Source organism: Trachemys scripta, chromosome 7 (genome assembly GCF_013100865.1).
Source record: "Trachemys scripta elegans isolate TJP31775 chromosome 7, CAS_Tse_1.0, whole genome shotgun sequence".
Taxonomy (NCBI): Eukaryota; Metazoa; Chordata; order Testudines; family Emydidae; genus Trachemys; species Trachemys scripta.
In genome coordinates, this window is record NC_048304.1 from 124,543,320 (window position 1) to 124,559,914 (window position 16,595).

A 16,595-nucleotide genomic window follows, 5' to 3' on the forward strand; every position below is an offset into this window, starting at 1 on the left:
CTAACCCATTCTGTCTCATAAAGCAGCACTTCCTTTCCTGATCCTCAAAGACAGTTGCCTCTGTATGGCTCCTGGAGGTGTTTCACTGTCCTGTGAGCTGTTACTGGAAGACCAAGTGCAGCACACCATGCAACTGGGAGTGGGGTGGTCTCACCAACTGAAGAATTTTCTATCTGAAGTTGGTCCATTGGGAGAGAGAGCAAGACACCAAATTTGGTTTTAATCTTCTGGAAATGCAAAACCTGTCCTCTACTGCAGTGTATTTTCTAGTAGTGCTTTGCTCCATCTCGTTTTAAATGGATCAAATGCTCAAGGTTGAAACTTAATACATCACAACAGCAGAGATTAGAGACTCCAGAACAGTCAAGACGAAGTCTCCACTCTGCAGAATGAGTGCATAAACTGGAGCACCAACCTCCCAGACAGTCTACCCTCAAGAATAGGAGAGGAAATAATCAAGACAGCTGCTAATCAAACCCATTCTACAGAGTATATAGCTGTTTAGACATGAAACTCCTCACAGCAAACAGTATTCTCTATTTTGTAGGCAAGGTCAATTGGATCGGGTTTGCAGATGGCATTTTTGTATTGCAGATCTGCGTCAGAAGAGGACATGCATGTTCCCCTCCCATTTCCAGCCAGCTTTACTGAGGGAGCTTGAGCACTGGACTGTTTGTTGGCTCAGCCAGGGTATGCCAGAGACTGCACTGATCTTGGCAGAAAACTATTCCTTTAGACCATCTGGCAACCTTTGATACCAACCATAAGGTTCTGATGACTCAGAGGACCCGAAAGTAGACAAGAATTGTTCAAGTGGTTCAATTTTCCACAGACAAATAACAGAAGGTGACGCTGGTAACTGCATACCTGCTTTGAAGGCTTTCATGTAGGGTTCCATTGACACCTCTATTATTTAACATGCGTCTCTAGCAGCTTGGGGACATAATGAGATGATTTGAACGACGATGCTATGATTATGTGGATGATTGAAAAACAAAAAGCTGCCTGTCAGGCATCAAGGGTGTTTCCTTGATGCTTTTCTAGTACCTCTAACCACAATAGAAAGTTACAGTTAGCACACACTCAAGCCAAACAAGATTAAGGTAATCCTGTTGCCTCTACCAGCAAGGTACTAGTTGGCACGGTGTTGTCTGCCTCTATTGAAGGGTTTTGTCTGCACTTCATTTAAGTTGCTTTTGGATTCCCAGGCTGGCCCTTGATTTCCAAGTGTAGCTGATGATCAATGTCTTATCTGCATCTGGTAAAGATACCAGATCTCTCCAGTGGGGATCTTGATAGGGTCCATCTGCATAGCTGCATTCTGACCATCTGCATAGCTGTACGACACAAGTATTATACCAGTTCTCGGAAGCATGTGCTGATTTTCTATTCCTTTCCAAGACCAATTCAAGGATGTGCTTAGGACCTAAGCCATACCAAACAAGAGACCCCCCCCCCACCCTACATGCTGCTGTCACAACTGATGTGCATTAATAACTCTTAGATTTGAATGTCAGAGCTGGAGGCAGGGCAGTCTCAGCAGAGGACCCTTCTCTCTAGAATTTTGTTTCACCTCCTGGGTCTGAAAAAGCAAGGGTGTTCAGAGGCACTCATGTGACAGGCTGTTTTGGGAGGGTGGGTGAGGGGGAAGAGAGAAGAAATCCCTTTTTAGTTTGACTAGTGACATCTTAATTTTTCTTTGAATTGTGATGTTTCCTGAGCTGGAACTGTACCTTTTCTGCTTGGAAAGCTCCTAGCTCACCATAAGCACCAAAAGATACCATTCTAATTATGTTAATTATTGTACATGCACATAGTGCCGACATCATGGCTACACTATCAATTACAACTCACATTCATATATGATTCTGCAGTGAAGACAAAATTTTAGTTTACTTGTAAAATGCCCAGATACCATGGTGATAGGCATGGTATAAATGTTTACACAGATAGAAGCGTGCTATTCTAATGATGTTATCTACTTGCCTTATGAGCTTTCTCAAATACCTGCTTTAAAAAACAGGATTGTAACGTTTAGCACAGTTCCATCTCATGGGATTACTAACCTCTGCTTCAGACAGTTCTTTATCACCATTTGGCTTACTGTACTTTTCCTGCATAAAAGGGATCCAAGAAATTTTGCATTTTTTAATGAAGGGCGTTACATCGACAGTGCCCAAAGCATAGCCACATATGCCATCCTCATCTTCAAGGACAAAGCAGTAATCCAGACTGAGGGAAAGCAGGCCTCCCACTAACCTGCAGAGAGGAGAGAAGTATCAGGTTTAGTTCACCACACAAACAAAGCAACAAGTCACTTCAAACTAGGTATTGTCACTGTAGGTTAATAGTCAGGATACTGTACCCAAGGAACGAGAGTCATACAAGGGTGGGAGATGAAGGCATTGATCTTCTCAGTCACTTAGGACCAAATTTTCCATACTGCATGTAATCACTACCACTGTGCACACAACAGCACAAATTGCGAGTGCAGCTATGAAGATGTGGAGAATCAAATAGGAAATATTCAGGCCACGGCTCAGCAGCAAAGAGAAAGGGGACTAAGACCCAGCTGCCATTCCATTGCAATGGACAGGCTTCCTCCTGCCCGGGCCCCAGTCAGCCCACCCGGCCCATAGCCATGGAGCGGAGAGAATAAGAATAGAACCTTCTAGTGACATGCCCTGCCAGCAGTCCACAACGTAATTCTCCTCTCTTTCAACTCCCTCCAATAGGTCCTGCAGACATGTCCATGCTGCTCTCCACCATTCTTCTACCTTCTTTTTTATCCCATTTATACTCATCTCTTCCTGTCCCCACATGATAGAGCTGCCCCATTAGAGAACTTCAATACATCAAAACATTAACAAGATGGGAAGAGAACTCAAATAGCTCATGCTCAAGAAGTTAAATAAAAGCTCAATCTTCCCATCTGCTTTCATCTCACTTGTCATTTTTTCATCTAGTATTTAGGCCGTAGTGTACAGAGTACATCTTGTCTTCATCTGTGATGCACCTCACATTTTTATAATACACATTTATGTACCTTCGAAAGATTGATGGCTAGTAAAATGTTTTACAAGACAAACTCAGGGATTTAAACACAATATAAAACGAGACTCTGAAAGGAAGCTAAAGCAAAAAGGCCAAGAGATAACTAAAACCACATTTACATTAAAGAAAACTTCCACCAGTGCTATCACTAGATCTGAACCGGTGGAAGCCCTAGTGTAGAAGGTCCAGCAGCAACAGCTAGAAGGGTTTCCCACGACTTTAAAGCAGCTGAAAGTAGATCTAATCAAAAACTGATAAAAGGGTCAGTTTGCAGGAACCTTGTTTATACCTGAATTCTCACTGGTGCTACCACCACTTCAGCTAAACCACTGGTGAGAATGTCTACATCAGGGAAACGTACAGAGACAAGAATTGGAAGTAAAACCTTCAATAAAACAGGTATTTGAGCATAAATGGAGTAACAACTACTGTCTTGGAAGTCTGACTGCCATTCAATTGTACCTTTCAGAGGTTGAAGTGGAAGAGTGTAGTTTTGTCTCTTCTCCCATCTTTTTACACTTTTCCTTTTATCCCTTCTATTTTCCTTTCCATTCAATTTTATGCCCTACCACAACCTTCTAAGACCTGGTCCATGACATCTCTGCTTTCTCCGACAAATCACTTCTGAACACAAGCTTCTTCCATGAGGCCCAAGCATCCTAACTCAGCCCCCCCTTCTCTGAAAACTAAAGCTGTTGAATAGAAAGAAAACAAGTGAACAAAAAACCCTTCTATTACCACTCTGCTATTTTGTGTTTGTTCAACCATTTCTGCAATTATCTATGCTTTACACAGAAAACTCTTCAATGCAGAGAATCAAAGCACCCAGCACACTGCTGATGCTACACACGTATCAACACACCAAAATTACAATGGCTGCAGACATACATGCAAATTTTAAAAGTAAGGATGTTCTACATACTTGTCTCCAATTAAGTCTGGCTGACTATGGAAAGGTTGATCAGCTCCATCATCATACATCTCTCTGCAAATCTTATACACCGATGCCTAAAAACAGACACAGAATGATTATTTTTCTAGTTCCAAAACACCCTTTTATTTAAAATAAACACACTGATTAGCAAATTTGCCTTAGAGAGCTCGTTAATGTAGTCTCCACTGTGGAACAAGTTTTGATATGCAGTTTGGTTGTATGGATCCATGTAAAGCATATTTTATCTATTAAAGACTCTTCAAAGATCTTTCTTGCAACTAGTTAAAACTCTGCCTCAAAAAACCTCTCACCCACAATGCTGAGGGTCACGTCAACATCTGTCACAACCATGAAGAGCATTAAACATGCTCATTAATTACTAAGTGCTCTCTGGGTATATTTAACAGGCTGTAATGTTAAATAGCTACAGGGATGTTTTATATTCAACCAAAATAAGGTACTTCTGAAGGGCTAGTTATGCCCTGACAGATGCCCTTCAGCAGCAGAATTTTTCCATTTGAAAACCTAACCTATTTATAGATCAGACATTTTAAATGGCGTTTACAAGGTTTTGCTTTGAATACAAGTTGACTAAATGATGCGTCTTCACCCTTCTTATTAATCAGATTCTCCCTCTCCGAAACTTGTATTCTTTGTGACAGCATGTCTTAGGTATTCTATGCAAAAAAGTTATCAGTTTTACTAAAGGTATAATTTTAGGTTGGGATTTTCAAATCTGACTAAGGGACTTAAGAGGAACGAGTCCCATTGAAAGTCAACGGGGCCGGTGCGCCTAAGTCACTTAGATGATTAAATTCCACCCCTAAAGATTCAATTAAACGTGTGCAAAGCCCTGTGTGTTCCTTCTTTTTTCAATTAGAACCTGGCTTCTCAGTTTAGCTTGTATCAGTCAATACACAAATGTAAATCAAACCAATGTAAACACTTAAACAGATACATGTCCACACAATGATTTGCACTGGTTTAACTATACCAATTAAATCACACCTTTAGTTAAGGCAGTGTAATTTTGTTTAGACAAGGCCTTAGATTATAGAGCTGTTCACGGGCACAGGGCAACATCTTTATTGGAAAGACAGTAAAGCAGTGTAAATTTACAGCATAAGACTTATTTGAGAATGACAGTCTCAAATCCCATTTAGAAACCACTCCTGGGGGGATGGAGGGGAGAGAAACAACCTGAAGGGAAGTTAAGCACGTTAAGAAAATCCAAGTGCTTACTTTGTAAGTCCACAAAACAGGAAGAGCAGCTAACCAGAGGTGATGAACTCCTCAAGTAATTCGGTTACGCAGAAGCTGAACATTCAGTGGCACTTACCAGACTGACCCTTAAGTGGGGGGCGGGAGAGAGAGTGTGTGCACGCACACACAGTTGCTAAAAAGATTAACTTACAACACATTATATTACATACACTGCCAAAGAAATCCTGCAATAGGTTACTACTTAGTTTTCATTTTAGAGAGGGAGAATGGGCTAATGGCTAGAAAAGGAGACTAGTGTCTGGATTTATGAATTGTGGACTTGGCTCTGAGAGTGACTTGTGTGACTTTGGGAGAATCATTTCACCTTAGTTCCCCCCAATCTGTAAAACAAGGACACTTGCATCTCACAGGAGGATTAGGAGGCTTACTAGTACATGAACTGCTTTTAGAAATCGATATGTAAAAGCAGCATATTATTAACCAAGGGAATATAGCAGGTTGGGGTAGCATAATAGCCAGTGGAATCAGTGCTCAATAGTAATGTTCCTTAATATCAGGGGCATATAGTTACCTCATCTTTTGGAAAGTAGGGTCTGATAGTGTAAACCTTGGAAGTTGGAGTCAACGGAGGTGGCTGAAAAAAGAGGTCATTTGCCCCATCAATAGGCAGCAAACGCTGTGAAAACAAAAGACTTAATATGAGTGTTTGAAAGGCAAGAGACACATCGCACTCTGGCATGTGCACTGCAGACTCCCAAATTAACATTTGCTACTGCAGGCACCCCAGAAGGTGGGGTTGGTATGCTTTACAAATACAAAGACCTTATTATCTGAATAGGAATTATCCAATTGGTGTTTTAAAATATGCAATTGTAACAGCACATTAATGGAGTTTATGTTAAGCTCATTTCTGCTTTAACATACTTATACCAATCATATCTACACTATCTCTGTGTAAGAACATAGCATGTCAGGAGGAAAGGTTTGGTCTGAAGAGGGTTAACTGGCCAGAGGAGACACTTTATCCCAAAAGCAATGCGCTGATTCTATTTGCTGCGCGCAGAGCACCTGTGAGGGGGAAAAAGTACAGCACTTGAAAAATCCATGAACAAATTCGAACATGGTGTAACAGAGGTTTAAGAACATTCTCCAATTGAAAGCTTCCCAGTAAAATGAGTTACAACGTTGTTTAGAGAAGAATCAAAACATGTGTCAGTGACACTCTCTTGCTCATGGAATTCCCATTGGCAGACAAGCATGCGCGCATTGTGCAATTGCGGGCGCAGATAAAAACGCTGTGCGACCTGCAAAGAAACAATGTGAAATGTACAACTAAAGCCGCTGCGCTTCGCGGGCGCATGGGACACGCAGCATCTCCTTGAGAAATTACTGTGGAAAGGGGAGGAAAATTATTTTAAAACAAAGCTGTAAGGCTAATTGGACTTTGGACCAGAAAGCCTTCGGCAGACCAATCCTTCCAGACCTCTGTTGTGCAACAAAAGGTTTCTCATAAAACAAAGAAAATGTCATTCAGTTGTGAAGTCATATTGATACCTGGAACTCTCCTGCTAGACCACCTCTAAAGGCCCAGGGTTCTTGGTCTCCACTTAAGAACTGTGCTGAAGATTGACTACGACACCCTGTTGAGATCAGATCCAAGCGGAGAACGTTACGAGAAGGGGGATTTCCTGGGGGGTCTAACATGTCCAAAAAGCTAACATACACTTTGTGGAAAAAGCTCTCTAACTGAGCTATAGTCCAGGACTTTGGGGGAGGCTGTAATAATGTTGTACAATTTGTAAAGATTCTAAGTGCTCATGCCCTTAATGGATAAATAAATTGCAATATCTAGGTTACTGTTTTCAGATAATGGGCTAAAGAGCAGACAATTAAGTATTTAAAAAGCCAATAATACACCTCATCCCACACTGGGAGGCATGAGATCTGTGCAATGATATAAGCTTCCCAGACCTGTTTGTACATTCTTTTGCCTGTACATTTATGGCAGAAGCATTATGTCCTTAGTGAAAAGAGGACATTTTGGAAGCAATATGGCCTGGTTAATAGCAACTATTGCAAATTTCAGAGAGATAATACAAGACAAATTCCATTACCACAGCCCCTTGAAAAATTGGGCCTGTCTGAAGTCACATTTTAGTATTATTTGTTTTAATCTTGTCAGAAAACTAGGGTTGGCAATAAATGCACAGAATGGTCTGACTCACTTGAGACAGCTACGACAGCTGTATGGAACAGTGGTCTCATTGCAACAGACGAGAAAGGCCAGTTTAGCTCAGTTCTGGCCCATTTATTTACAGTCCTACTGACATGCTGAAGAGGCCAGTAAGTTAACTGCAATGAATTCACAGTTTGATCGTAATTAGTAAAGAACTGTTGAGCATAGACAGTTTTATTTTTTCTTTTTAGCATCTTATTTCTTCCTCCTCAAGCATGTCAGAAACACTAGGCTTCCTACCAACCAACCACGAGGCCCATTAATACATATTATATTATATGCTGAGCATTTTAAGTACTGGAAAATCTACTTTCATCAGCAAGTTTAGCATTTAAGACTGTTCCATTAGCCAAGCATTACAGCCTTTAACACCAATTAACATATATGACATTTTTGACAGAGGGAAAGATTAGATGAATGTTTGGAATAGAGATTAAAATTACCTGCCTAGTTTTCTGATAAGATAAGCAGCGCAAAAGTTCTTTTCCTTTTGTGGACAGCAATCTACCTCCTGTTCAAGTAACAGTCTCAGATCAATACAGTCAATTATGTTGTGCTAGTCAGAGAGTCCCAAAATGTACCAAGTTTGACATAAGATAGTCGAGTAATAAATTTTAAAAAGACTTATTTAGTATGATAAATTTAGAAAATAATCCAAATATCAGAATTTAAGTTTAGCTTGCTCCCACGTCTGAATGTCTGATGTAAAAAGATACCCTTTACAACTAAGATTTAGTCATTAACTTGGAAGACAATATTTGTCTCTCCTTTGAGACTACAACATAACTAGCACTTCCAATTATTACAGTAAAGAGCCTCGTGAATGAAGAGCTGTGTAAATGAAAAACATAGTTAATGCCTTAGTCGCTGCGCAAATGTGACTTCAGTTCATGCCTAGTGCACATCTAATCTATCTGAGCTGCCTCACAGACAAAACCTTTCCATTTAATTAATTAATGACGACGCGCTGCGAACATCTGGCGCTGTCCATCCAATAGCAGTAGAAACTTGTGCTGAGGATTCTCCCATCTGTACACAGTGGGGAAGAAGACAATAGAAGGCATTAGTAATCCATAGTACTGTTCAACCACACTATTTAAAGGGACTGAATGCTAGCTGGACTGGGAGGAGAGGTGAAGAAAATGAACTTTCAGTGGACCATTGAACACACCATTGTGGGAACTAATTTGGTTCAGTGTATTTAACCTACATGAGCTATATTAATATGAGCTGTGGAAATATATTCCCGTTGAAGATCTTTTCCTCAACTATGCATTTTTTAAACTACTATAAAATTAAACAAATAAAATAAAAAAAATGAGGAGACTGAAGTATCTCCTCTCCCAAATCACATTCCTGGGGCATGGGAATCAGCCTGTACAACAGTCAGAACTCTTACTAGGTCTTCTGGCTACTTAAGACAAGTTTTGGGACTGAGACTGAACTAATATTTGCAGAAGTAGCCTCTGATGTGGATTGCCTCAATTTTTGAGTTCATAACTTGAGACAGCTTAGATCCGATTTTCAAAAGGCACAAAGAAGAACTCATGACTTTAGCTACAGTCATTGGGAGCAACAGATGCTTAGCAACTTTGTAAAATCAGGTCTAAGGGGTCACAAATTAGAAACTTGAATCCAAAACTCGAAGCAGCCGAAACTCAGATGACCGCTTTTGAAAATTTTGGCCTAGGTTTTTAAACAAATAATTGAGCTATCAAAGAGACTTTCTGCTTTAATCTCAATGTAAAGTCAGAGTAACAATACTAAGCATTTTTGCATCTTACAGGTTTTACGGAATCATGAAGTCAAGCTTTAAAGCTGCACGGAGATGTAGGGATGTTGTTAACACACTAAATGCTACCAGTCTCTTTTCAAAGACCTTACAGCTATTATTTTTTGCTCCCTTTACACAGTAAAAGGCACATATTTATTTGCTCACCTCTTTTTAAAATGTTTCATATCTCAAGGGATCAGTGGATACAAAGTGCAAATGAACTTCACCTTGCCCTAGCTGAGTTGACTTGATGACCTACTAGGTCTTCTCCGTCTCTAAATGATGAGCTATTTAAATCTATCTACAAGTTAGTAGGATTTAAGAATAACTGAAACGCTAGAACTAGACGAAGGCTGTGTAATGGTTATCCACTGTGAGGTTTGTGACAGCTACAAAAATTGTGACATGAGACCATCAGCTTTGCGGCCTGCTGTGTACGTCAAGCAAGTCCACAGCATATTCCTTACAGATGGATTGAAACCTGAAAGTAAAATGAGGTCACTAGAAGAACCCAGGCCATGCTGGTGCTATCTGCCAACTTAGGATCCCCCAAAAACATGTTTCAGCAAAAAAAAGCTGCATACAAAAAAAAATGTCTTTCAAGCTCTGTTTAAAAGTCTCCGATTACATCTGGACAAAAGCTGACTTACAGAGCTCTCCAATTTCCACCCTTTGCCAAAAATCAGCTATTTGGAAAATGTTAAAGCAAACCATTTTGCACCAGAATAGCCTTATATGCTAAAGCTCGCATGCGCAAGGGCTGGGAGGATCGGCTTCCTCTTGGCCAGGCCCATTGAAAGGTCACTTCTGCAATTGTTCTGTTGAAGACAGCAATAATGTTATCAAGACAGAGCAAGCAGCAGATGGCTGATGTGCGGTCACATTTCATAGTGTCATTTCCAATCACATAACAGGGTGTCAAGGGAGTTACATGGCATAGTCCAGTGTGCATTCAGTCAGAGCAAGTTAAAGTCAGCACTTACGTTTCAGAGATGAGATTTAAGTTTCATTAGCCCAAGAAAAAAAATCTGAAGTGCCTGAACACTGTTACTCATAACATCAGTACGAATTCAAAGTAGAGCGAACAGTATTTCAGAATAGTGAGGCAGGAAAGATTTTAATGAAGATCAAATTAGACCATACACCACAAATAATGCACTTTGTGTAATATTTTTTCCGTGGGCTAATTAAAAACAAAAAAGGTACACTATCGGAGTGTAAAACAGTTCCCAGTGCACCTACCTAACCACTGCACAAAAGACTTCACCATTGACATGATACTCTTGATATCCCAGACGTAGGAGTACATGTCATAAAGGATCGTCCTGTTGGCACAGTTGGAGAGGCGAGTGAACATTCCCATGACCAATCCACACATCTCTTCAAACTTGGCTGCTCGGGAGCGCCATTCTTCAATCTATTGAGGGAGACAAAAGATCCACAAGATCAAAAATACTCTTCTAGAGACTAGATGTCTCCAAACAAAAAACACTGCACTATGCTGTACCTTTTTAAGTTGTATAGGTTCTTTCATTACAGTTCTGACCCACAACCATTGTTCAATACCCTTTCACTACTACTGCTACATCAGGGAAGGCCAAATTGTGCTTCTCTGGTCAAATGTCAGCAATCTTTGCATGCCCTTACACAAAGCATGCCTTTGGGCTATATGATCTACTCTAAGTTCTTTTAAAAATAATGACATGCAGCTCCTGGGCTTCTAGGAAGTTGCCGGGGACACAAGCTCCCTGTATTACAGGACATGTGTAATGCACCTCAGAATTATGATTTAAGGAAAGAAAAACAAGACTTAGTCACACTCACTTTTTCAGAGTCCTTTCCTTTACAGTTAACACTGACAACACTGCTATTTGCTCTGAGCCACTGGAACTCTCTCAGCATCTGGGCACCTTTGGGCCCATGTTCATAAGGAAGGTAGAACAAGTCAGCAAGTAACTGCAGATCCTCTAGAGTCACTGGTTCTACTGTGTAGAGAGGCTTCTCATTTGGCCCAGGCACAAACTGTTCCTTATTCATTTGCTCATCAGTCTGCATAGGGGCAATGTCACTACCACAGTCTTCCTGCATAGACATCTCTGGGGACTTAGATTCAGCTATGCTCTCTTTATCAGTATCCATTGGTTTTAACTCCTCAGACATTTTAGCTTCAGCAATATCGGTCAGTATTTGATTAACATTCTTGTCTGTGTCCTCTAGTTTTTCCACGACCATGTCCATTGGTTCCTCCTCAGACTGCTTCTTTTCTTCCTCCTTGACTAGTGCTGGTGGCTCATCGGACAGTGCTGCTCCCTGACTCATGATGGGCTCTTGGTAAACAGTAGTAACCACAGTTGTTGCGTTTAGAGAAGATGGCGCAACCAGAGGCACCACATCAACTACGCTGGTTTTAGCACCGCTGTGGGCCACTTGCCTACCTGAGAATAGAACAAACAAGTTTAAAGTCTGCAATCCCTACCAACACCAAATCAACCTTTCTGAATAATATGGATGATCAGTTGTCAAGGTACATAAAACGATCATTAGTGACTCCCTTACAGTGCTACTAAGAATATAAATTTGTCAAAGTATAAAGCCTGTTCAAGAAATCTTCTAAGACAGACATCTGAATTGGAGATTTTCCCCATTCCATATATGATTGGTGGCACAAACGGGACAGAAGCAGCTTTCTAAATAGACTAGTTAATATTTATGCACTTACAGCACCATTTGTAACGAAGGTGAGAATAAAAAGGTTATCAATTAAAGCAACATTAGTTCTCTGACTGCATGGCCCTGTAGAACCATATTGAGATTGGGTGCCCTGCCATGAGGTTACAGAACTCTACTCCTAGAGCCCAGGGTAATACAGTCCACCCTCAACTGCCCCTCAGTTTCTTCAAATCCAGGCATAGCCTTAAAAATCACTGACGAGAGGAGAGTGCCTCCACATCAGGTAGCACTTCTGATCCTGAGGGTTCAGGCAGAGTAGGTCTTTTGAGGGGACAGGGAGAAGAGGCAATGGATAGAGACCTTGGCCTCATCACCACTCCCTGCCAAAGCCAGTTAGATTAAATCCTTGATAAAACTTGAACCATGGAGCTGTCCAAAGGGACAACTGAATCACTCAAGACATTGTTGTCCGTCACCCACTGGTGCATAGTGGGATCCCTGATTCTCTCAGAAATGACAACTATAATGTCAAGCTCTGATCTGGCAGGAACAATGGGCCCCACAGATCCATGGCTTCTACCTCAGAATTTGGCTCCTACTGCAGTGAGGACTCATCCGTATTGTGCTGAGGGGACACCATTCCTGAAAATGAGCATCAGAGGAATCAATCCAACAGCTTTCACGGGACATTGTTATTGGTTTTAAGTCGTCTCACATCCCCTTCACGGGATACCCCATCTTTCCCAGGCCCCCAGGATCTATGGAAGTGCACTGCATTGGGGCCAGTCACATATGACAGTATGACCTGTGTTGATCCTCCTTTCTAGACAGAATGGCCTCTTGGAACTTCTGGGACCATAAGAGATGCTTTCCTCAGCTCAGTCAGGACCATCTTTAATAAAAATGGTTTAACAGCTCATACAAAGTTTGATAATACTTCCATTTCTGCTTAACGACTCATGGAAATATTTTTGGTTTTGTAAAACTATTTTCTTTAGCCCAACCTAAACCTTTATACCCGTTTGACAGTGTTCCTACTGTGCCCGGAGGAAAACCAAGCGAATGCAACTCACTGCTGTATTGGTGAGGTACCCCAAACTCCTGCAGCCACTCTGTTAAGGCCAGCTTCAGAGCCATTTGAGGGCTATACAGGACATCAGTTTCAATATCTTCATCACTCCCTTCATTTTCCAATTTAATCTGGATTGATACTGTACTGTCTTCAGTGTCAGCTAAAGGAAAAAGTTGAGAAAACAGCACATAAGTTAGTACGCAAGACTCCAAATCAGATTTTTTTTTTTAAACTCTCAATAAGAGTGCTAGCCCAGGAAACCCAAGCTTTGCCAGACAGCCTCATTTTGCAAAAACAGAACCGACTGCCGCATCAAAAATGTGTAAAATGGAGCAAACTGCAGCCTCCCTCAGCATCAACATGGAAGTACAGCAACAAAGACTACAAATCCGATCATGCAATGTTCGTTCTTGATCTGAGTGGAGGCCTCTTAAATCAAAAAGGAGAAGAATATATGGGAACTGTGAGCTTGGCACCTGGAAGCACTGATTAGAGTAAGAGTACAACACCATGATTTGCCCCTAAAGCCATTTCTACAAGACCTATAACAAGTTGGTCCAGTTGTCTTTCCCTTGTCCCAACTCAATGGACAATGAACTATTAAACCATAAAAATCTACTTACTCATCACCACATCTTTCCTCACTCCATTCATGTTGGATTTGTACCAAGTTGCAAGTGTATGAATAGCAACATAATTGGCTTCAAATTCACAGTTTGGATTGGTCAGGACTCCCTTCAGTCGAGGGATGAGTTCAGTCGACCGACCTTTATATGGCCCAAGAAACAGCCTCTTCTGATCATAATCGTTAGCATGAATGTTATCCCAGATGACTGGAGCTCTCCTGATGATCTTAGAAACTTCTTCAATAGATTCTACTGGAATGTCTTTAGATACAACTTTAGGACCTAGATGTACAATTGGATAATTAGAGGACTTTACATATAGTTAAGAAGCACTCATACATGAAAGCAACAAAGTAATTTCACAGGTGCAATAAAATCATTTACTAAAAGCCTGAGTTCATTTAAGGCTACTAATCAACTCAAAGATCATGATTCCTACCTGTCCACAACACCTCAATGCCAGGTAACAGCTTCTCTCCTACAGTCCGTAAATAAGGGGATTGGGCAACGTTTGGATAGCAGAAAGTTCCACAATATTCTAGAGAGGGGGAAAAAGAAAAATACATCCTAGTAGTAATGACAATCATTAGAAAGAAATGTACTGTGAAAACAGACATGACAGTCTTGGAATAATGGAGTTTTACTAGGCATTTTTAATAGCCCAGTGATACAGGTGGATAAGGGACAAGGTTCATCTTCAAATTAGGCAGTACAGAAAGTAGTTTAAGATGCAGCGGGTGAGAATACCTTTTATTGAGCCAACTTCTGTTGATGAGAGAGAAGCTTTCAAGCTACACAGAAGTTGATCCAATAAAAGGTATTACCTCACCCACCTTTTCTCTCTAGTAACCTGGGACCAACACGGCTCAACACCACTGCATGCAGTAATCTGACTGGTCATTCCCATAAGACCCGTTAGGAAGCAATTCCTAACAGTAGTATTCACCTTCCTCTCCAACATATAAGGCAACATGAAAATAAGTACATGAACATCCAGTTAATGCACAAGATGGTATCTTGGCCACAAAAAGGCTCACCAATCATCTCATATGTGGCTACACATACTGAGAGGGGCACATGAATCAGAAGTCAAGTCCCTTCTGTCTCTAGTTTGGTAGGGTTAGACAACTTGTAGAAACAAGAGAAACCAGGACTTCAGAATTACTGCCATCTCAGTATATTTTAAATTAGTCTCTGGATCAATTCTAAATGTCAAGCAATGAGGCTCTCAATTGCTCCCTTACAGGGATTATTCCACAGCCTAAAATTTCAGAAAGTTTTCCATCTTAAGCACAGAATGTGTTTATACTCCACAGCACTCAAACCCCACCCCCCAAAATTTGAATGAGATATATTAAATGCCTCATGAAGATACAGCAATCTCTCCCCAGTTAAAGACTGCAGACAGCTTCCATTATATAGCCCTATTTTTGCCCTCTTTTAATGCTGGCCTGAAAAGTGGTTTGGCCTGAAAAGTCCCACATTCCTAAGGCAAAGAAGGCTGTACACATCTGAAGGTTTGTTAAACTGTTTTCAAAATTACAGGTCATAAGAATTTCCCTATTTGCTACTCTGATTTATCTAATGTTGGTCTCCCTCTTGCTCAAAAACAGCTTATTGTCCCTTCAAGTTTTACATATAGGTATACAGGTACATTGATGGATGCCATACAAGAACAGTGTGGTAGCTGTGTCGGTTCCACAAGTTGATTCCCCCAACACCACTGAAGGATGCTATATAAATGGAATTTTTAAAACTTCTTTATTAAAGTTTCAAAGACAATCAGAAAGGAATCCTACAAAAAGTGGAAACATGGAGAAAATTGCTAAGGAGGAGTATAAAAGCATAGTGCAAGCATGTAGGGACAAGGAAAGACTAGGCACAAAATGAGTCACACCAAGCAAGAAACATAAAAGGCAAGAAGAGCAGATTCTTTAAATACATCAGGAGCAAGAGAAAGATTAAGGAAAGTGTAGGTCCCTCTACTTAGAGGGGAAGGAGAGTTAATAACTAATGTCATCAAGGCTGAGGTGTTTAATGCCTATTATGCTTCAGTCTTCACTAAACAGATAAATTGTGACCAGATACTTAACACAAGTAAGTGGCAATGCCTTAACCATATGCGTGCTGTAAAGGTCACTAGGACCTCTTCCATCCTTATCAAGGGGAGTGCTAACCTTCTCTCCTTTCATACTATTAATAATGGGAAAGAACAGGTTAAAGAAATTTAGATAAGTCAGGTATATTCAAGTCAGCAGGGCCTGATGAAATTAACCTTGGGACACTTAAGGAACTGAAGCAATCTCAGCACCATTAGCAATTATCTTTGAAAACTCATGGAGGATAGGTGAAGCCTCAGAAGACTGGAGAAGGGCAAACATTGTCCCCTTTTTCAGGACAGGTACTGTTAGCCTAACTTTGATACCTGGAATGACACAAATTGATTGTTTAATAATTTACTCGTAAGCACCTAGAGGATAAAGGGGTTATAAAGAATAATCAGCATGGATTTGTCAAAAACAAACCATGGCAAACCAACCTATTTCCTTCTCTGACAGGGTTACTGGCCTAGTGGATGGGGGGGGGGGGGGAACCAGTAGACAGGGTACATCTTGATTTTAGTAAGGCTTTTGATACAGTCCTACATGACATTCTCATGAACAAATTAGGAAAATGTGGACTAGATGAAGTTACTATATGGTGGGGGCACAGCAACTTGAAAGACCATACTTGCTGTCAAACTGGGAGGGCATATCTAGTGGGTTCTTGCAGGGTCAGACCTGGGTCCAGTATTATTTAATATTTTCATTAAATGACTTGAATAATGGGGTGCAGAATTATAAAATCTGCAGACGACACCAAGCTTGGAGGAATTGCTAGCACTTTGGAGGATAGGATTAGAATTCAAAATGACCACAACAAATTGGAGAATTGGTCTGAATTTAATAAGATGAAAATACAATAAAAAAAGCTTCATTTAGGAAGGAAAAATCAAATACACAACT

The 16,595-nt window shown here is 40.7% G+C and overlaps 1 protein-coding gene and 1 non-coding gene across 2 annotated transcripts in view; both read right to left on the reverse strand.

The window, feature by feature from the left end:
* The window catches only part of OGA (O-GlcNAcase), a 40,811-nt gene that overhangs the window by 11,399 nt on the left and 12,817 nt on the right, over nt 1-16,595 (reverse strand). Inside the window, exons 6-14 of the mRNA XM_034775086.1 lie at nt 14,030-14,128; nt 13,588-13,872; nt 12,966-13,124; nt 11,047-11,657; nt 10,465-10,639; nt 6,767-6,852; nt 5,784-5,888; nt 3,977-4,062; nt 2,067-2,259 (exon numbers count right to left, since the gene is read on the reverse strand). Of these exons, the coding sequence (XP_034630977.1) occupies nt 2,067-2,259; nt 3,977-4,062; nt 5,784-5,888; nt 6,767-6,852; nt 10,465-10,639; nt 11,047-11,657; nt 12,966-13,124; nt 13,588-13,872; nt 14,030-14,128 (1,799 nt within the window). The remainder of the gene's footprint in view (nt 1-2,066; nt 2,260-3,976; nt 4,063-5,783; nt 5,889-6,766; nt 6,853-10,464; nt 10,640-11,046; nt 11,658-12,965; nt 13,125-13,587; nt 13,873-14,029; nt 14,129-16,595) is intronic.
* On the reverse strand, nt 15,659-15,789 carry LOC117881138. Its single transcript, XR_004646712.1, has one exon. It is a non-coding gene; the product is annotated as a U6atac minor spliceosomal RNA (small nuclear RNA).